Source organism: Leptodactylus fuscus, chromosome 7 (assembly GCF_031893055.1).
Source record: "Leptodactylus fuscus isolate aLepFus1 chromosome 7, aLepFus1.hap2, whole genome shotgun sequence".
Lineage (NCBI taxonomy): Eukaryota > Metazoa > Chordata > Amphibia > Anura > Leptodactylidae > Leptodactylus > Leptodactylus fuscus.
In genome coordinates this window covers 11,768,460-11,789,762 of record NC_134271.1, presented here as the reverse complement: position 1 = coordinate 11,789,762, position 21,303 = coordinate 11,768,460, and the positions used below count along the sequence as shown (strand labels likewise).

At 44.6% G+C, this 21,303-nt stretch overlaps 1 protein-coding gene across 1 annotated transcript in view; it reads left to right on the top strand.

The window, feature by feature from the left end:
* SHANK2 (SH3 and multiple ankyrin repeat domains 2) overlaps positions 1-14,464 on the top strand; it is a 282,554-nt gene extending 268,090 nt beyond the window's left edge. Inside the window, exons 20-24 of the mRNA XM_075281002.1 lie at positions 874-1,004; positions 2,263-2,374; positions 3,231-3,251; positions 6,074-8,462; positions 13,866-14,464. Of these exons, the coding sequence (XP_075137103.1) occupies positions 874-1,004; positions 2,263-2,374; positions 3,231-3,251; positions 6,074-8,462; positions 13,866-14,427 (3,215 nt within the window). The 3' untranslated portion in view covers positions 14,428-14,464. The remainder of the gene's footprint in view (positions 1-873; positions 1,005-2,262; positions 2,375-3,230; positions 3,252-6,073; positions 8,463-13,865) is intronic.
* Positions 14,465-21,303: the final 6,839 nt, after the last annotated feature.

The following is a 21,303-nucleotide window of genomic DNA, read 5'->3' as shown; positions in this document are numbered from 1 at the left end:
AAGAAAAAAAACTAATTTCCAAGGTCTTATTTGAAAACCAAGAAAATAATAAGAGAAGAAAATAATGGTAAAGACAAGGTGATCCCTTTAAAATAGTCAAAAACCACTGGAAATGTCTCCATGCCATTGCACGTGGCCGCCATCTTATAGAGCCGGAGGAGCCGAGTAGATTGATATATTATTTTATGGGGATATTTTCAGAACTTTTTATTTATTCATGAAAATCTCTGCTGATCCTATGCCTTGGAGTCCAGTGGGCGGTCCTACTTAGTAGGCCCGCCCATTAGATTAGTTCACTTTGAGATGTACATGAATATGTTCATTTGTTCTAAATCGTTTCCCATAAAATGATATATCAATCTGCTCAGCTCCTCTGGCTCTATAACATGGTGGCCAAAAATGATCGAGTGGAGGGTTCCCTTAAAAAAATCTCACCCGCCCCATTGTGTTTGATGCACCAAAGGGAAATGCTACACGATGCGTCCTTACGGGATGAGCCCACCTCTCGCCCCCCTGCTTGCACATCTCAGGAGGAATACGGTCTGTCCTCAGGAATGTTTTTGCTAAAGGTTTTCTCTGTGTTTCTATGTAGATGTTCAGCTGTCTGATGTTGAGTGTTTGAAGAGGAGGATTGTAATTCGCGTTACACTAAGTAATGGTCACCTGCACGTAGGCTTCTAATAAACCATGCATGCAGCTCCGATCATGGCAGCAAACTTCTGCTTGCACGTCTCGAGAATGCTGATCATGCGGTGCCTTGAAATACCACAATTTGCATTTTATTTTATTTTTATTGCCGGAGGTCCAGGGAGTATCGGCGGCCATGTAGGAAGGGTCCTGATGGGTCGTGCACTTGTCATTTTTTTATTGCAGATAAAACGGAGGACTCTGCCCCCATATCCAAGCCTTTAAGACCAGTGGACAACGTGCCATTAGACTCTAGGGTGGCCACCATTAAACAGCGACCATCCGGTAGATGCTTCCCTCCTGCGACGGAAAATAACGTGAGTAGGAGACAGCATGTTGGATATTGATGCCCCAAGTCTACAAAGATGGCCGCTAGGAGCGTACCTGCATGTGCCGCACTGCTGTGCTCTCCATCTGGGCAAATGGAACTAACTATATATTAGATTACACCAAAAAATTGGCCAGTTTAAGGTTGGGAATAATATTGGGCCAAATGACCTGTTGAGGTTTCCAGTGACCTTAATGGGGATTTTGGGAAATCTCCGTGAATTGAACCCAATTAAACTAAGGCTAGGTTCACACTAGAATAAGGCTAAGATTACACTGGTTGGTCCGCATGGAGAGCCCGTCTCCTAAAAAAGCGGTTACCCGAGACCCCATAGACTATAATGAGGTCCATCGGGTTTCCAACGGTGAGAAAAGTCTTCTGTGCAGGATTTTACGTCACAGATTCCACCTGAAATCATCGGTGAGAAGAATCCTCCAGAAACTCCAACGCAGAGGGTGAACCTAGCCTAAAGGGAAGATGGAGTCCGGCTCTTACTTATTGGACTCCATCGCGGCAGTCAGCAGCTCTGTAAGGGACCGTACACATTAGTCTAAAGGAGCAGAACTAGCATTTGTCTTATGCTGGACCATTCTTGATAGAAGCCGGCCATATGTGAAACTTTCTGACGGAGAAGTCACTAGTCCTTGACTGTGTATAAGGCCGTTGGTCATCACGAAAACCTTTGATGAAAAAAGTCTTTCAACCATTTGCGTTGTGATTGACTTTGTATGGTTAGTTGGAATGACTATTCCGGCCAACGTGGAGTAAAATGTATCTATGGCTGCCGCAGCCTAAAGGATGGAGAAAGCCGCCAATAAACATCTCCAATCCTTCATAATAACTCGGCGCCTCATATACACACAATAGTTGGTCCCACCTTGAAAACTTTAAGATGCCCAAACACCTTCAATCTCTGTTCAGCCCAGAGCTATTCCCCCAACTCCCCCTATACATGCATGCTTGGCTTAACATGCCCAATCCATGCCATGTCATGTTGACTTATAGTCTACCCTGCTATACTGTAATCTTTGGCCTGCGGTGTGACATCAACGTATAGTCTACCCTGCTGTATTAGTCCCGGGTCTTGCAGTGCCTTGCTTGCTCCAGATGCAGCGACCGCACCGGCCTGGCGTATATTCACTATATATCTTACAGGCGGGGGCTCCGCCGCTGTGTGACATTTGTGTGATATTGTATTGTGTATTTCTCGGCCTCCATTAGTTGTCTCTTATCTTATTCTGTTTTAGTCAATGTATGATAGGCAGGGTATCGCTGTTATGCCGCCCACTGTTCCAGGATTCCCCCACGGTCCTTTTCTGGGTATACCTCGTGGCACTATGCGAAGGCAGAAATCAATAGGTAAGAGACCTGTCCCCGCTGTGTGTTCTGTGTGCTCCTCCTAACATGGCGGACCATTGCATGACGTCATCGTGCTGAACCTCTTACTTCAATACTGTGATGGTGTTTTCGCTGCTCACATGACACCTGCAGAACACTGCAATGTTTTTTAGTTATTTTTATGGACTTGTTATGTAGGATTTCACTGCAACGCAGTCACAATCACATGCAAGTCTGTGCTAGCAAAGGTGCAACCTGCAACAAAAAAAAATCCAGGGGTGTGGGGACATTCACAGTCATGTCACAACCTGGCATGTAGCCCAATCCTTGCAGAGACCCCACATCTAGCACCGGCATTACATATAACAGGTCCCCCATTTACCGTGTGTGTCTCCCCATGTCCTGTATAAACTAACTGAGACCCCCACAAGGATGATTCAGGAGCCTCCCAAACTTTCCAGGAGAGATACCTAAAGGGGTTGTCCCCGATACTGACCAGAGGCCCCCAGACAGACTGATCACAAGGGTCTCATTGCAGGACGCCTGGGGTCTGCACCCATTGTTAAGCATTACAGGCTGCTCTTTGAACTCAATGGACCCCCCTATTGTATTTAGCGGGCAGGGCAGGGGTCGGCGTCCTTCATTGGAACTACAACTCCCATCCTTGCTCTTTAGTTCTTGGCATGGAGCATGCTAGGCGTTGTAGTGCTGACCCCGGCGGTCTGTGTGTGCCTCCCCCTGCTTGTGTCGTTGTGTGTTGCGGTTCCCTTTGTCATCCAGTCTGCACATGATACTGTATAATCTGATGCTACATGACTAGGCAGCGAATATGGAAAATGATGTTCTGCATAATTAACAAGTGATTTCCTTTTGTCAGACAGCAGAATCACTCTGTCAGGTTAGTAGCATAGTACACTATAGGATGTGCAATTATACTCGCATTCGTCTTACCGTCTCATTTGCATGTTCCGCTGTTTTATTTGCAGGCTGTAATTATTGTTTATTATTGGCAAGCTCCATTAATGCCTTTCATTACCTCGTGTGTGGTGTATTCTCTGCAAGCCACAGAATCCTTCCTACACAGCTGTATACAGAGACAGGGGCCTTAAAGTGGACCTCCAACATAAAACCGCTTCACCTAAACCAATAGAAGAAACTTTGTCATGTATCTTATTAAAGAAAAATGCTACTTTCTCCATTTATCAGACTGCTCTCCTCCCATCACATGCAACTCTGCTACGTCAGATACTCACTAGTTCTCATGTGAGGCAATAAATGACTTAGTGACGGGTAGCCTGACTGTGCCCCTTCCCCACCTCTCCATAGACTTCTATGTATGAGTCTATAGCCAGAGAGGTAACAGATAGAATGAAGCGAGGTAGAACATTCAGCCTGATAAATGGAGAAAGTAATAAATCTCACGAAAGAAAAATGCTTCTGTTTTATGAGAAGTTGTTTTAGTATTGGAGAGGATACGCTTTAAGCGGACATTGTAGGGGGGCAGATTTACGGACACAGTCTAAAGTTACACCAGCTATTTTGTAGTGAAAAATCCCCTATTAGTTGGCTCAGTTTACGCCAAATGAGTGCACCAAAGTGTGCTCGGTGTCTAATATGTCCCTCTTTGGTGCAAATTATGACAAAATTCTGGCGCATTTCGGGGCACAGTGCAAAATTCTACTGAAATTTGAGGCGTTAGGTGCAATGCCCCAATTCAGCCCCTTTGATAGGACCGTCCCAATGTGTTACCCCAATAACAACCACCTCGGGCGAGTGTATGTGAGTACAGCGCTGATCCTACTACTGACCTCTGTTGTCTCATCTTACATGGTCCATTGATACCCATTATGGGTAGGAATTACTATAGTTCCCCATATCCCATAATGTCTCTGGCCCCGTCCTCGGCAGGTCCCTGCTGGAGCAGCTTCTGAAACCTGAGCAGATTAACAGAGGAGGGTCCTGAGCAAGGGGCGACCCCTCCATGAGGTCCGTGTGCCCTAATAGGGTGTATATGGAGTATTTAGAGTAAAGTAAGGCTCAAGGCTGATTCTTTTTGCAGATTTACCCCCCAGATTGTGGAAGGGACACATTAGAGATTTGTACTCTGGATATTTCTTCCTCATCCGTCTGTCTTGTGTTTTTGTCCTTGTTGCTCTCGTGTGATCGATTTCAGATGTGAACACAAAAAAATTTTAAAAAAAAAAAGTATTTTTGGTTTTCACTTTTGGTTTCACGGATGGAAAAGCGTTTCAAGCCTAGAAGGTGGTGCGCACCGACCATTAACTATTCAATAGCTGGTTGTTACAAAAACACTAAGAGATCACCACCTTTATGCCTCTGTCACCTCAGCCTTAAAGTGAATGTCCACTGCTGCTGATTATTTTTTTTATGTATCTTTATAGTATTTGACGCCTGTTTTTACTGATTTGAACATACTAAATACCTGCAGTCACCACTAGAGGGGGCTCAGGAGACCGCAGCATACTTTGTATCAATGTACGGCAGTATGTATTAAATTCCCTAATTCCCACCGCCCCCTAGTGGTAGCTGCAGGTAGCACGCTGTGTTATACATTTACATAGACAGCTCTGATCATTCTAAGATTATATTAAGAAATGAATCAACAATTAATACTCAACCTGTTTATATAAAACAGATATTAAAATGGCGTTCAAGGGCGGACATTCCCTTTAAGGGGCTGGCAAAGAGAACCTGTACTGATTACTGAAAAGTCCGACCAAAGCTTCTAGCACTTGAAACAGAACCTTTGTCAATGGGAAATGGACGACAAATGTTCTCGATACTTGCTGTGATCTATAAAACACGACATCCCATTCTTGACCTCCAGCTCGATGTGGCGCTGCTCATAAATACTGCTCCCAACTTTACAGATGTAGCGAGCGGCGTCTGTACTGATGGCGCACCACTGAGTATCGTGCAATTCCAATAGTATTAGAACAGCGCCATAGGCAAATGCAGGACACTGCGAGTAGTGCGCCCTCTGTACAGGTCTTGCTTGCTACGTCTGTAGGTCTCCATAGTCCATGTGACTGGTTTATACTAAATATCTCTAATCAACATGTATGGCAGGATGGAAAAGGGGACGGTGATTCTCTATTTGGACTCATGTCGCTTGTTCTACAATTTTGGGTGGGTCCGTAGCCAGGAAACTGACTGTTGCAGTCAGAATATTCCAGCTCAAGTGCTTGTGCCCGTTGTTAGTACGTAATGGAAAGCAATGTAACCTGAAGATTAGAGATATAGGATATATACATAGCCAAAGGGAATTCTGGTTCTAAAATATATCCTGCTCAGTCCTTAGAGGATTTGTCCACCTTTGCAAATCTTTTTATTCCTTCGATGCGTCAACTTTGCACAAGTCTAGATCAAAAACCTCCCGCCATATTGTATATACAGTTCCCATGAGAACCTGTGTGTCTCCCTGTTTACCGGCTACAAACAAACCCTGGGTCCTCCAATCCTGAGGGCGCTCCCTTTGTAGTCTGTAACCATGGACACACAGAGCCCTGCAGAGGAGATGCATACACAAAACGATAAAAGGTTTTCCATCGAGACTATTTGCAACGTTGCTTCATTTTTCAAGCTAGACGCTCTGGAAAAATACAGAAAAGCTTGCAAGTGTGCACAGAGCCTTGGCCTTATGTCTTGGCTTGTATTTATCGATGTCTTATCTTATACTCTTCTCTTTGTGCTTCTCAGGGATAACAGAGGAAGAAAGGCAATTTTTGGCGCCTCCAATGTTAAAGTTTACAAGAAGCTTATCCATGCCTGATGCATCCGAAGATATTCCACCCCCTCCAGCAACGTTACCTCCATCACCGCCTCCTCCTTCGCCCTCACCATTTAATTCACCCAAGTCTCCATCTCCGAGAGGCTACGGAACCATCAAGCCCGCCTTCAACCAGAATACAGGTGCAAAGTCTCCATTACCGGCCGTGCGATCCGACAACATGGGCACCATCATGAGAGACAAGGGCTTGTATTACAGACGCGAGACGGACAGGTTCTCCTTAGACTCTGAAGACCTTTATAGTGCTAAAATGTCATCTCAGCAGAACTTTGTCACTAAGAGAGGCCAGTTACCCGAAAACCCTTACTCAGAGGTTGGAAAGTTAGGAAATAAAGCTGTATACGTGCCGGCCAAACCGGCTAGGCGGAAGGGTATGCTGGTCAAACAGTCTAATGTGGAGGATAGCCCGGAGAAAACCTGTTCCATCCCCATCCCAACCATCATCATCAAAGAGCCTTCGACGAGCAGCAGCGGAAAAAGCAGCCAGGGAAGTAGCATGGAGACCGACCTGCAGAACTCAGAGCAGCAAGGACAGCTAAGGCCGGACGACAGCCTCAACGTCAGCGGTCCATTTGCTGCCGCCATTGCCGGAGCAGTAAGGGACAGAGAGAAAAGGTTAGAGGCCAGACGAAACTCTCCGGCCTTCTTGTCTACAGACCTGGGCGATGAAAGTGTGGGACCGACACCCAGTCCCAGGTTACGGCACTCCAAGTCCATTGACGAGGGAATGTTCTGTAATGAAGAGAGCTTTAAGCAGTTTGTAGGTCCGTCCTCACTAATACTGAGCAGAACGGCGAACGCGTTCGGAAATAACGGGGACGCCAACAACGTGAGATCAGGGAAGGGAAAAGGACATGAAAACAACACAACTAAAGGGATTAATGTTACTGGGAATTACATGCATCCAGTCACAGGGAAGTTACTAGATCCCAATTCACCGCTGGCCCTGGCATTAGCGGCTCGAGACCGAGCTATGAAGGAGCAGGTTCAGCCCAGTCCTAGCCCCACGGAGACTGACAAGTCTGATCTCAACAAGCCTCTGTTTATTGATACCAAGCTTCGCCCCAATGCAGAAAGTTCATTTCCCGCTGCAGCCGGGGGTACCAGTAGGCAAAACCAACGCGGGGTCTTAAAAAGACAAGAGACTGAAAGCAAACACGACACAGAAACGGCGAAGGAAGAGAAACGTCACGAAGAGAAGAAGAACATGTTGATCAATATCATGGACACCTCGCAGCAGAAGACCGCCGGATTGCTCATGGTCCACACCGTAGACACCACCAAAGCAGAGGACGTGCTCGTCGACAGCGAAGACGTAGATAAAGAGACCTCTCCGGAAAATCCAACCACAACTCCAGCAACAGAACCGAATGAAAGTGTAGAAAACGCGTTACCCAAAACAAGCGATGCCAGTCTGCCAGCTCCCCTCAATAAAGCCATTGTATCCGTATGCTCGGTGGATGAGCCGGTCATCCTACCTTTCCGAATCCCTCCGCCACCCTTTGCCTCTATAGACGTAGACGAGGACTTTATCTTCACTGAGCCACTGCCTCCTCCTCTCGAATTTGCCAACAGTTTTGATATTCCTGAGGATGCCTCTGCGATGCCGCCAGCTACCCTGGCAGACTTATTGATGCAGAGGAAAAATGGCGCCCTCCCCCCTGGTTCATACAATCCCAATGTTGCCTCTAACTCTTTAGAAAGTAAAAAGCCTGGGGCGCTGTCAAACTGCCTGCCCGCCTCGTACATGCAACACCCAGAAAGTTTTGATAATGTGACAGACTCTGGGATCGAGGAGGTGGACAGCCGCAGCGGCAGTGACCACCACCTAGAGACGACAAGCACTATTTCCACCGTCTCCAGCATATCTACCTTATCCTCAGAGGGTGGCGAAAATTTGGACACATGCACAGTCTATGCAGATGGGCAAGCGTTTCTAGTGGACAAGCCCCCAGTACCTCCGAAGCCAAAAGTAAAGCCCATAATCAACAAAAGCAATGCACTTTATAAGGACGCTGTCCTGGAAGAAAACATGGACACTTTTGTTATCCCACCCCCTGCTCCTCCGCCTCCCCCGCTAGGGATGCAGCCCAGTATATCCAAAGCTGGGCAACTAAGGACCTCCAAGTTATGGGGCGATGCCCCAGAGGTGAGAAGCCTAGTCATGCCAAGTCCCAAAGCCAATGTTATTAGTGAATTAAACTCCATTTTACAACAAATGAACAGAGAAAAGGCCACAAAGCCGGGGGAAGGGTTAGACTCGCCAACTGGGATGAAAACCGCAAGTCTCAGCACAAGGTACCGTATACGCTTGTCATGTACCGTTCACACCATCCGGGTTCATGTCTGATTTTCTATGGATTTGTCTTTGTAGTATTGGGATAGAACAGGAGATATAATATAAAGAACATAACTTAGGTTGTATGTTCGGGTATAACATTTGCTCTCGTACCCCGGGCTGGGCCAGTTAAAATCTGCTGCCCCCTCGTCCTCACAGACCTGACACTAAAAATCCAACATGTATTTCAATGGATTACCCTAAAATTCCTGTCTGCTCAATGTGGTTGACCCTCTGTATTTCCGCAACTTATTGACTCGGTGGATTTTTCAGCCGGCAAATTTTCTGTCACTGTGTTCACACTATCGTTATTAATGTCCAGTGCTGTCACCTGTAACAGACACAGACCGAGCCCCCTACACCTTGTCCATTTCCATTGACTTTAATGTAAACAACATGGCGGACGTCATCTTCTGTGTCACGTTTGTACTTTTATAATGGAAGAAAAAGTCATGACAGAGGAAAAGATATAGAAGAGAGACTCTCGCTGGAGGGGGCTCCGTCTGCCTCTGTCATTTACTGTCCATTGCTCACATCCTGTGACGAATAAGAGCAAAAGACATTAATAAACAGTAGTGTGAAGCGAGCCCTATTCTCCGGTAGTCAGATTACAGCATGGTAGTAAAGCACAATTGTAGCCAGAAATCAGGGCCGTAATACAGACTCGAAAATACCGCCATATACTGGTGTGTGAGGCCGGCCTATATATGTGTTCTGGCCATCTAAGGCTTAGTTCACATTGCAGTGCTGGACTGAGAACATTTTCCTCCAATGGTTTCAGTTTTAAAACAACGGGCGCCCAATAGGCCCCTCTATAGTAAATGGTGTCTGCCAGGATCCAAATGTCACCGCTATTACAGCTCACCGTCTGTCCATTGTTCTGGTCCTCTGACAGAGCAGAACAATGATTAGGGTATTACTTATCATTCGGATACAAGTATCATACTGCCATATAGACTGGTTACATGAGCAGCAAATATCCACAGTAAGTGAAGGGTGTATACGGCTATACATATACCATAGATATGGTCAGAGGAATAATGTACAGGGTGGCTGTTGTTCTTGATCTGCCCCCACAATGCCATAGCGGCCCCCGTATACTATAATGTCCCATTGTACCTACCATACAGTATAATGACCCCTTCATGCAGTATATCGTCCCTGAGTGGCCCCTATATTAATAAGACCCCCACATACATAGGGATTTTTTTAGGCTGAACCTGCGTTTTTCTGGGGTTCAGCAAAACTCAATATTTTGGGGTTTGTCACATTTATACTCTGGGGGTCTCAGTATAAATTAAAAAAAAAAAATTGTTACTTACCTGTCCTGAGCTCCGGCGTGTCTCCCCGTGCTCCTCCGGCCTAGGGAGAGGATGTCGGGGGTCACATAGCATATCCGTCATTACATTACATGATCCATGTGACCGCCTAATATCATCTCCATAGGAGCACGGGGAGCAGCGCCGGAGCCCCAGACAGGTAAGTAACACTTTTATTCTATATACCGAGACTCTGAGTATAATTGTATAACTACCATTGAAGGGGAAGACTCTGACCGCCCTGTGGGGACATGTGGACGTTCTCCTAGGGGTATGCACATCGCGCCTTGAGAACCACTGGTGTAGAGAATACGACACAACTCTCCGCAGAAGGTCCGCCGCCTGTTTACTGCAATGTCTGCCGACGTCCCCAGCTCAGACTTGTTAAGCCTTTGGCCGTCAACAGCCGCGAGGGTCTGAGAGATTTCGGGACGCTTTCTGTCTCCAGGTTTTGATGTGTAAATTCACAAATTGCCAGAAAATATATAAAAGGCAAAAAAAAGTAGAACTTCAAAACCTACAAGTGTGCCGAGCGGCCGCTCTACTCCGGGAGGGCTCTCTGTAGATTTCTGACGCTACAAATCATTTACATTAAACTTTGTGCAACCTTTCCTAAGCCAGAGGGGCAGAAGATACCCCAGCGCCTGCTGCCCCCTGGAGGAAGTATTATGGATAATTTATAATCCTGAAAACATGGAGAAAAGTTCTGATAAAAAGAGGAGAGCGGGGAGCGACCTGCGGGACTACGGACACGTCTACAGACACTTATAGACGTCTCCACTAGGGCACATTTGCTGTTGCCTCGAGTGGTCTGAGGAAATAAAGCAAAATAATAGTGTTGTAGATACCTAGACAGGATAGATAATATGGAGTCAGCAGAATAATGAGCGCAGCTCTGGAGTATAATACAGGATAAGTAATGTATGTACACAGTGACTGTACCAGCAGAATAGTGAGCGCAGCTCTGGAGTATAATACAGGATAAGTAATGTATGTACACAGTGACTGTACCAGCAGAATAGTGAGCGCAGCTCTGGAGTATAATACAGGTTAAGTAATGTAAGTACACAGTGACTGTACCAGCAGAATAGTGAGCGCAGCTCTGGAGTATAATACAGGATAAGTAATGTAATGTATGTACACAGTGACTGCACCAGCAGAATAGTGAGCGCAGCTCTGGAGTATAATACTGGATAAGTAATGTAATGTATGTACACAGTGACTGTACCAGCAGAATAGTGAGCGCAGCTCTGGGGTATAATACAGGATAAGTAATGTAATGTATGTACACAGTGACTGTACCAGCAGAATAGTGAGCGCAGCTCTGGAGTATAATACCGAATAAGTAATGTAATGTATGTACACAGTGACTGCACCAGCAGAATAGTGAGCGCAGCTCTGGAGTATAATACAGGATAAGTAATGTATGTACACAGTGACTGTACCAGCAGAATAGTGAGCGCAACTCTGGAGTATAATACAGGATAAGTAATGTAATGTATGTACACAGTGACTGCAGCAGCAGAATAGTGAGCGCAGCTCTGGAGTATAATACGGAATAAGTAATGTAATGTATGTACACAGTGACTGCACCAGCAGAATAGTGAGCGCAGCTCTGGAGTATAATACAGGATAAGTAATGTAATGTATGTACACAGTGACTGCACCAGCAGAATAGTGAGTGCAGCTCTGGAGTATAATACGGAATAAGTAATGTAATGTATGTATACAGTGACTGCACCAGCAGAATAGTGAGCGCAGCTCTGGAGTATAATACAGGATAAGTAATGTATGTACACAGTGACTGTACCAGCAGAATAGTGAGCGCAGCTCTGGAGTATAATACAGGATAAGTAATGTAATGTATGTACACAGTGACTGTAACAGCAGAATAGTGAGCGCAGCTCTGGAGTATAATACAGGATAAGTAATGTAATGTATGTACAGTGACTGCACCAGCAGAATAGTGAGTGCAGCTCTGGAGTATAATACAGGATAAGTAATGTAATGTATGTACACAGTGACTGCACCAGCAGAATAGTGAGCGCAGCTCTGGAGTATAATACGGAATAAGTAATGTAATGTATGTACACAGTGACTGCACCAGCAGAATAGTGAGCGCAGCTCTGGAGTATAATACGGAATAAGTAATGTAATGTATGTACACAGTGACTGCACCAGCAGAATAGTGAGCGCAGCTCTGGAGTATAATACGGAATAAGTAATGTAATGTATGTACACAGTGACTGCACCAGCAGAATAGTGAGCGCAGCTCTGGAGTATAATACAGGATAAGTAATGTAATGTATGTACACAGTGACTGCACCAGCAGAATAGTGAGCGCAGCTCTGGAGTATAATACGGAATAAGTAATGTAATGTATGTACACAGTGACTACACCAGCAGAATAGTGAGCGCAGCTCTGGAGTATAATACAGGATAAGTAATGTAATGTATATACACAGTGACTGCACCAGCAGAATAGTGAGCGCAGCTCTGGAGTATAATACAGGATAAGTAATGTAATGTATGTACACAGTGACTGCACCAGCAGAATAGTGAGCGCAGCTCTGGAGTATAATACAGGATAAGTAATGTAATGTATGTACACAGTGACTGCACCAGCAGAATAGTGAGTGCAGCTCTGGAGTATAATACAGGATAAGTAATGTAATGTATGTACACAGTGACTGCACCAGCAGAATAGTGAGTGCAGCTCTGGCGTATAATACGGGATGTAACTCAGGATAAGGTAATAATTTGCTGTAATAATCCGGAGTCTCTGGAGTAGATGATATATGAGTCCTGTCAGTGAGAGCACAATAGATAGTAGAGCGCAGCCCTCCGCACCTGTCACAAGGAATGAGGCTGTCACCGGATGGTTGTCCATCATTCATACTTTAGGTTGGACAGATTGCGCTGTACTATTTCGCCACCTGGTGGTGATTTAGAAGAGTACAAGCAAAACTGCCAATCAGTATCAAGAAGTCAGGATTGGACTGGTGAATAAGAGCTCTGGTTCTGACCTGTCCTACCATTACATGTAGCTTTCTTCTCTACTAGTGAAGTTGCCGCTCACAAGTGATGTTACAATGTTCTCGGTCTATGATGTAGTGGCAGATTTAACCCTTGTGCACCTTCACCTCTGTTTTTCGCACTGCTCATATTTAATGGCTTCTCTCATTAATGAAAAATAAAACTGAACAGAATAGTGTGAATCCGGCCTTAGGACATTCGGCAAGATCAAGCGATTCTGGAATAAAAATACTTTGATTCTTTTCCATTTCAAGAACCAAAACCTTCTTGTAAGGAGGAGACGGCTGGAATATGGGAACAAACCTCTGCCCACTTTGTGTCGCTCTGTCTCCATAACCCCTTCAATCCTATAGGGAATGTGTTTCCGGACAATGGCCGATTTTTTATTAAGTTTATGTTTATTATGTTTATGCGTAATAAACTAACATCAAGGATTGCTCAAGATCGGTGGGGGCTAGAGGAGACAAATCCAACTATGCCGGAATCAGCTTTGCAGTGTCTATTGAAGGATGCAAAGAGATGAGGTGGTGAGAGGTCCCCTGTAAGAACAGATTTATTGCTTTCTGCAGCTACAGCTAGGAGGAGCTCACTATAGACAGTGCAATGTATCAATAGCATGCAGTAAACTTCTGAGCGCCCCCTAGTGGTGGCTAACCAGTGGGATAATGTGTACAATCAATATTAAAGGAACAATCCTGCAAAACTGATGCCTGGTGCAAGACAAGGAGTAAAATAAATCTGTTATGTTCTGCCGCCCTGGCCTAAGCATTACTTGTTATGTTTCTAGATTGTCCAGACAGCTTTTGTACCCCCTGAAACAGCGCCACTCTCATCTATGTCTACCCTTGGTACTGCAGCGTCGCCCCATTCACTTGCATACAGATGAGCTACAATACCAGACACAGCCTATGAACTAGAGCGGCACTGTTTCATCCATATATAGAATAATCTTCGTAGTCTGGCAGCCGTCTATCTTAGCCCTAATGTCTCTCCCTTCTCTCTCTATAGGGGCACAGATGTACTGAGTACTGTCTCAGGTAACCGAAATACCACCGTCACTTTCACCGTCCGTCCTGGAGCCAACCAACCAATCACTCTCCAGAATAGGACGCCCGACTTCGATGGCAGGATATCCGGGATGAGACGAGCTCCAAGCCCTGTGGTGTCTCCTGCCGAGATCACCAGAGATATCAAACCCGGCCCCCTCTCCGCTCCGCCCGCCTCCATCTCTGACGTCTTTGTTTTACCAACTCAGACCCCTACAGGGGATCTTTTTGCGATGAACATGGGGAGAAGCAGGTCCCCCTCCCCGTCCATTTTACAACAGCCAATTTCAATTTCCAATAAGCCTTTTTCAGCAAAGCCTGTCCACATGTGGACTAAACAAGATGTCGCCGACTGGCTGGAAAGTCTACACTTGGGAGAACACAAGGAGATGTTTATGGACAACGAAATTGACGGGACCCACCTACCGAGCCTTCAGAAAGAAGATCTGATCGATCTCGGGGTGACCAGAGTAGGCCATCGAATGAACATAGAGCGAGCACTAAAGCAACTCTTGGACAGATAGAAGAACCTTGTGTTGCCTCTTCGTAATACTTTCCTGACGTAACAAAAAAATTCTTAATGGGGCCCTTAAAAATCCTTAAGGAAAATCCGACCGTAACTTACTTTCTTCTACTGCAAGTTTAAATAGATGTACAGATAATTTATAAGCACAATATTTTACGGAGATAAGTGGCTGGTCTACTGGGCAGCCTTCGTGCCACACTAGTTGTAGAAAGAAAAACGGAAAAAAAGAAAAAAAAAACTTTTGTGATTTATTAATAATATTTCTGTGGAATAATTATTTGGAAAAAAAACAACAAAATAAAAACATTAGTTCAACCTTTTTAAAAAAAAAAAAAAAAAAAAAATTATTACGATAAAGAAAAAAAAAAAAGAAAAAATTCGCCTCATTTGAACGCGTCTGAACCAGCTGAGCTGAGTTGTATTTTCTACCTTTATAGAACTTCTTCGCGGAAGAACGAAACCTTCTTCGGAGGTGGGTACGGATATCGCAGCGGTTACGGAATCTAGAAAGACCCCTAATGGAAACAAGTCATGTATCCCTCTTCAGCGTCAGAGAGGCCTCGACGGATTTTTTTTTTTTTTTTTTTTTTTTGGTTTTGTCCCGTTTGGCTCCCTCCTCGCCCCGGGCCGCTCTGAGACTGGAAGGGGGGTTGTAGATCTTACGTGGTATTATTTTGCAGGTACGAATTTGTATCAAAAGTTTAAAAATTTATCATTGTAATAAAGTAACAAAAAAAAAAAAAATACAAAAAAATTTTACTTGAGACGGTTTCCGGTTATTTAACCCGTTTCTTCAAATGGGGCAAGACTCTACCTACAAAGATAAATCACTTTCCCACCCCCCCTACCTAGGTTTTTTGTTTGCCCACCCCATGGTTACAAAGTGTAGAAATGGTCTTGCAGCCATCGTTGTCTTCCACTTGGTGATAATTCCAGAAGATATAAATCGGAACGGCCATGCTATTTTTTGTATTGAATGAATATGGTATTACCTCTCTATGACGTGCCAGTTATTGTTGATGTTTGCTTTGCATTACAAGTCGTCGCTGTGGGAAGGAATCACTACGGAAGATGAAGAGATCGACACATTTGCCTTCACACTGAGATAAAAGGGGTTGTCCTGGCCATTAAAACTTTTTGAAAAAACTGAGAAAGTCGTACCTGCCACCCCCCGATGGTCTCCACTTCCTGCTTCCTCTCACAGACTGCGACCAGTGATTGATCAAGTGGCATTTCCTGTGTGCGAGAGGAAGTAGAAACCTCAGGGGATCGGGGAGCATTCGAATTGGAGGAAGGGGTTGTCTAGGATCTAGTTCCTCCGGTGGTTTTGATCTGGTTCCAACCTCAGATCACGTGATTAGAACCAGTCCCCAACCCCCTGGGCCGCTTTGCCCTTTCTAGCCTCTCGTAAGTTATGAGGATAGGCTTTACTATAGTGAAATCAGGAGAGGAAGGTCGGGGCCAAGTGACACAGGGGTTGGGGGCTTCTTTGGCTAAGTTCACACGGGGAGCGTTCAGGCGTATTTTGGCACCGAGAGTGACGCGGGGAGCTGTGTCACTCTCGAGTCAAAACCCGCCCACCACGACAGTCGCGGTTTCTGCCTCTGGAGTCGGCTCAAATGAATGGGCCAACTTCGGAGGTTGCTGCCGCGAGGCCTGAAGAAAGGGCAGCCCGCTTCTTTTTTCCATGAACGGCAACATGCCACACATGGTAAAGAGTAGCCTAGCGGTCTCCATAGACCACCGTTGTGAGGGGGCGGATTATGACGTGGATTACGCGCCATAATCCGCCCCCTCTGTGTGAACGAATCCTGTTCAAAAAAGAACCCACTGGATGAGTAAGTAAATCCTCGGACAACCTCTTTCATATATTGTATAATATACAAAGAGGTCTTAAAAAAGTTTCTGCACTTTTTTTTTTTTTTATACCCCACTCCCCCTTGTAAGCGGTGATGGGAGGAGGACTAGTGATTGTCAGAGTGTCATGTGACTAATCAATATGTAGAAAAGTAATGTAGATTGTTTTTGAAATTCCTAAAAAAAAAAAAAATTTAAAAAGAAGTGCGGTAACTTTTTGAAGAACTTTTGTATATAGTTGTTTTTTTCCAAAAAGTTTTAATCTGCCATACCCTTTCATCGTCCGCCCATTGCTTACACTCAGGGAAGCAGCCATGTTTTTTTTGTTTTGTTTTGTTTTTTTTTTTAATCTGCTTCCGCTGTGATCGCACCGAGGCACCTGACGTTGTGTCGGCCATTGTGTGCCTCAGGGTTTCTAGTGAATGTACAGGCCATACGTTCAGCCCAGCCCATAAGCCGTCTGCTTCTTTGCCTGTAGGTGATGGGTTCTGTTTTTTGGATAGTGAGGACCCTAAGAATGGATGTGCAATTTTTTTAATTTTTTTTTTTCCACTTGAGTGCTATTTTTTTTTCCTTTAGGCACCTAACACAGATATGTATTTACTAAGAACACGACGAACATATAAAGAGCTAAATCTATAGTCTATTTTTACATGGTGTCTTATGGAAGGATGTCTGGGGCGTAAAGTGATCGTCCATATTTGCTATTTTTACAAAAAAACTTTAAAGAGTTGCCATAAATACTTAGTGTACGACCGCGACCACCGACCCTCCGCTGTGCAAGGAAATTGTGCAGACGAGAACAGGAAAAAAAAATTTTGGATTGTGATTCTCGAGCAGTCGCTGGGAACTTTTTGTTACATAGTGTAATTTAAGAGACTTTTTTTTTTCTCGACCTATCTAGTTTATGTAATTTCTGTGTATACAAACACCAAAATTTTACAAAAATAAAAAAAATTTTATCTTGTAAATTGTGTAAAACTTTGCACAGCTGCCAGTGACGGAGACGTTCTGTGATTCTCCATTCTATACAGATGACTAGGTGTGACTGTTGACTATCTACATCACGGGGGAGGGGATTTTTTTGGTTTTTTAAGGTTTTTTAAGGTTTTTTTGGTTTTTTTAATTTCCGTTATACTTCCCTGTGATAACTTGTTACATTAAAGTTTTTGGGAAATTTTTCATTTGGATTAAACCATATCAGAGCCGACACTTAGCACAGGTGCCCTCCCCTCCTCCCCCAACAATATGTTTCTTTCAAGTGCGTCTGTTTCTCTAGTTTGTGTTACGCCTGTGTTCACATTGTTAATGTTGCTGTATTTTTTGTGCTTTTAATTCCGATGATAAAAGAACAATTTTGAGGAAAAAAAAAAAAATTCAAGCTACTGTAATTGCACTTTTTTTTTCCCCCTTTTTCTTTTTTTTTTTTCTTTCTTTCCAAATCCTCAATACTATTGTATGGCAACCAAATTACTGTAAGAAATAAATATCATATTGCACTAAGATTGTGGCTCTGATTGTAGAATTAAAAAAATTATGGGGTGTTTTTTTTTTGGATTCAATAAAAATTAATACCAAGTTGCCGACTCTCTGGAATGAATGGTCTGTGAATACTATAGAGAATGGGATCTGTATAAGGGGGCATTCACACGATCTAACGCGGCACTGAGTCTTGCACGATAACTCGCGTAAGAGTCAGCGCCGCAAAACACATCCCATTGACTTCAATGTGTTGCGCCCGCCAAACGGAACCCATTGAAGTCAATGGGATTGTGTTTTGCAGCGCTGATTCTTACGCGAGTTATCGTGCAAGACTCAGTGCCACGTTACATAGTGTGAATGCCCCCTTAGGTTGGAATCACACATGCTGTTTTTGGTGCAGTTTTTTGAGCCAAGGTCAGAATTGGATCTAGCATGAAGATGTAGGAGTCTTCCCTTTAGGCTGGTGGCAGACAACCATGCTATAACCGGCCCGCCGCTATTTAAAAGCACAGGCTGGACACTACAATGTCCCCGTGGGCAAGCCACAAAATAGGGTAGGAACAGGACCTTTCCTATCTGATGCGACCTGGAGTGGCGGCCCGCACACGGGCCCATAGAAAAGAATGCAACCATCCATAGATTTCCCTTTCATTCAGAATCTACTTTTGGCTCTGGCTCCAGAAACAGCGTGAGTGATCATAGCCCAAAGGGGGTTTTCAGGATAATTTTTATTTTTTTTTTAATATAAAAACCCATACTCACCTTTCCCTGGTGCCTCCCAGCACCGTCTGGTCCTGCTGCTCCACTGTCTTCTTGTGCCAGAAGTCCTCACTGGCTGTGACGTCCCGGGTCCCTTTCCCTAGGCCACTGATTGTCCAGAGGCCGGGTTCACACGGGGTCAGAACCCGCATCAAAATCCAGCTAAAAAAACCACCTCCCATTGAGTTCAATTGGTTCTTTTTTCCGCGAGCGGTTTGTTCCAGCTCACGGAAAAAAGAAGCGACAGGCGGATTCCGTGGCGCGACACTCCCTCCCGACTAGGACCTTTCATTTGGGCCTAACCCGGAGCGGAATGCTGCAACTGGATGCCGGAGCACTGCATGCACTGCACCGGCATCCAGTCACGGCTAGTCATTTTTGGACCGGATTCTGAGGCGACCTCTGCATCAAAATCTGGTCCAAAAAACCCCACAGGTGAATCTGTGTGCAGATGGAAGAAAACAGCAGAGCTACAGGACTGACCAGGCTGGGATGCACCAGGGAAAAGAGAGGATAGGATTTACTTTTAACACCTTCTCAAGCCTAAAATAAAATAAAAATAAAAAAATCAGAAAAAAAAATCCTGGACAACCCCTTTAAGGCCATGCTCACACTTGGTCAGTATTTTATATCAGTATTTGTAGGTCAAAACACAGAAGAGAAAATCTCTCCCTTGTACTTTTTATCTGCATTGTCTTACAAATACAAATTACAGCCATGTGAACAGGGTCTGAGGTTTTAAATCTTTTTAAAACCCAGCCTTAGGGAATAACTTGAGGCGGACACTTATTTTTTGGTATCTTGCTTCCATCTCTGCCTCCTATTGAAAGCAATGGTTGGCAGATTCAAGACGATATTTGGCACCAATTTTGCGGCAAAATCCACCTCAAAATCAATAATAGATTCCACTGTGTGAACACACCCTTAAGAGCTATCCCATAGCTACCTGATAGTTATATGAGGGGAGGGGTCTCATGCCCCTTATTTGAATGGAGCGCTGGTCTCATTTCATAGAGCTTGTGATTCTTAACCAAAATGTAAAAAGACTTTAATTATAAATGTGGCAGCTTTCTGCCTGAAAGACCTCTCTGAAGTTCCTGCCACTAGATGGAGCCCTTCTAGCTAATTTGCATTTCACTCCAGTAGCCAAGGTATCCCTAGATACATGAGATAAGTAAGTTCGAATAGAGAGGGGAGGGTCTGATTCTCCTCACGTGCAAACTGTTGCTGTGTGCAAAGGACATAAAGGGATCCCATCATTAAAACTTAATTTTTTCTCACTACCACGTAGGAATAGCCTTAAGAAAGGCTATTCTTCTCTGCACCGCTGTTCAGTATATGATCTAGTTTTCATCGGTATGTAAATGAGTTCTGCAGAACTGGGGGCGGTCCTCAGCGCTCAAACAGCACTGAGGGCGTCCCCAATGCTGCGAGAGAACTCTCCAGCGCTGCCTCCATCTTCTTCAGGAATGGGTTTTCTTTGTGTCTTCTTCCGGTAGGCCTCAGGCCTAGGGTAAAGCCAACTGCGCATGCCTGCTGGCCAGAAGAAAATGGCCCCTTACACGGTATTGTAAGTTGCCATTGTCTTGTGGCTGGCAGGCATGCGCAGTCAGCTGCCTGAGGCCTAGAAGTTTGAAGCCACTGCTGGAGAAAGACGCAATGAAGACCCATTCCTGAAGAAGATGGAGGCGGCACTGGAGAGTTCTCTCACAGCATTGGGGAAGCCCCCAGTGCTGTTTGAGCATTGGGACCGCCCCCAGTGCTGCGAGAGAGCTCATTTACATACCGACGAAATCCGGATCATATACTGAACAGCACCGCGGAGAAGACATCTAAAGGTAGGAGAAGAATAGCTTTTCTTAAGGCTATTCCTACATGGTAGTGAGAGAAAATTAAGTTTTAATGATAGGATCCCTTTAATATTCTGCAAATCTCACAGTTTACAATGGAAGAAAAGTTTTCTATGTACTTGTACTTCTAATAAGGAGCTTTACTAACTGTACTCAAGTTGCTTATTTTTTTCCCCTGTATTTTAGCTGCTTCTCTGCCTGTATTTGTATTTATCACCCAGTGTTCCTGGATTTCCTCATCGAGGTGTTTGCTATTGTACAGTTACTGCTGGCAGTGTGGCAGAACATTATTAGTAATGGGGAGGGGACAGACTATACATGCCCACAGCCTGAGCAGTGCAGTGTGTTGAAGCCATAATAGGGCTATTAGCAGCATTAGTGAGACCCCTGACCATTAGATACTATTCACTGATTAGGATATAACATCTTTAACATAACAAAGTTGCTGTTCTAAAACAGCGCCACACCTGTCCATGGCTGTGCCTGGAATTGTAGTTCATCCAAGTGAATGCAATACCAGGCACAATCTGTGAACTGGAGTGGCGCTGTTTATGGAGAGAGCAGGTTGTTGGGCTGATCTAGTGTGTAGTGAATAGGCCTCAGCTGCTTTCTGTAGGCAGGAGATCTGATAATGTAAGGCTCGATGTGAGGACCATCATTAGTTATACAGCACAGACAGCGGACTCTCTAGGAATACTTATATATTCTATAGGATTAGGCCGTTCCCTGCACTTGGAGATGCTGATGAATGGGATTATATTCCATATTTATGGTATTTTTAACCATTTTGTTCAGTTGATGCACAGAAAACCCATAAAGATGCACAAAACCCCATATGGCTTGTACAGGGGACCTAAGGGTTCCTATATATAGGATACAGATTGGCCGGGACACCCATCTCACCAGTGATAGGCTATAGACTCATT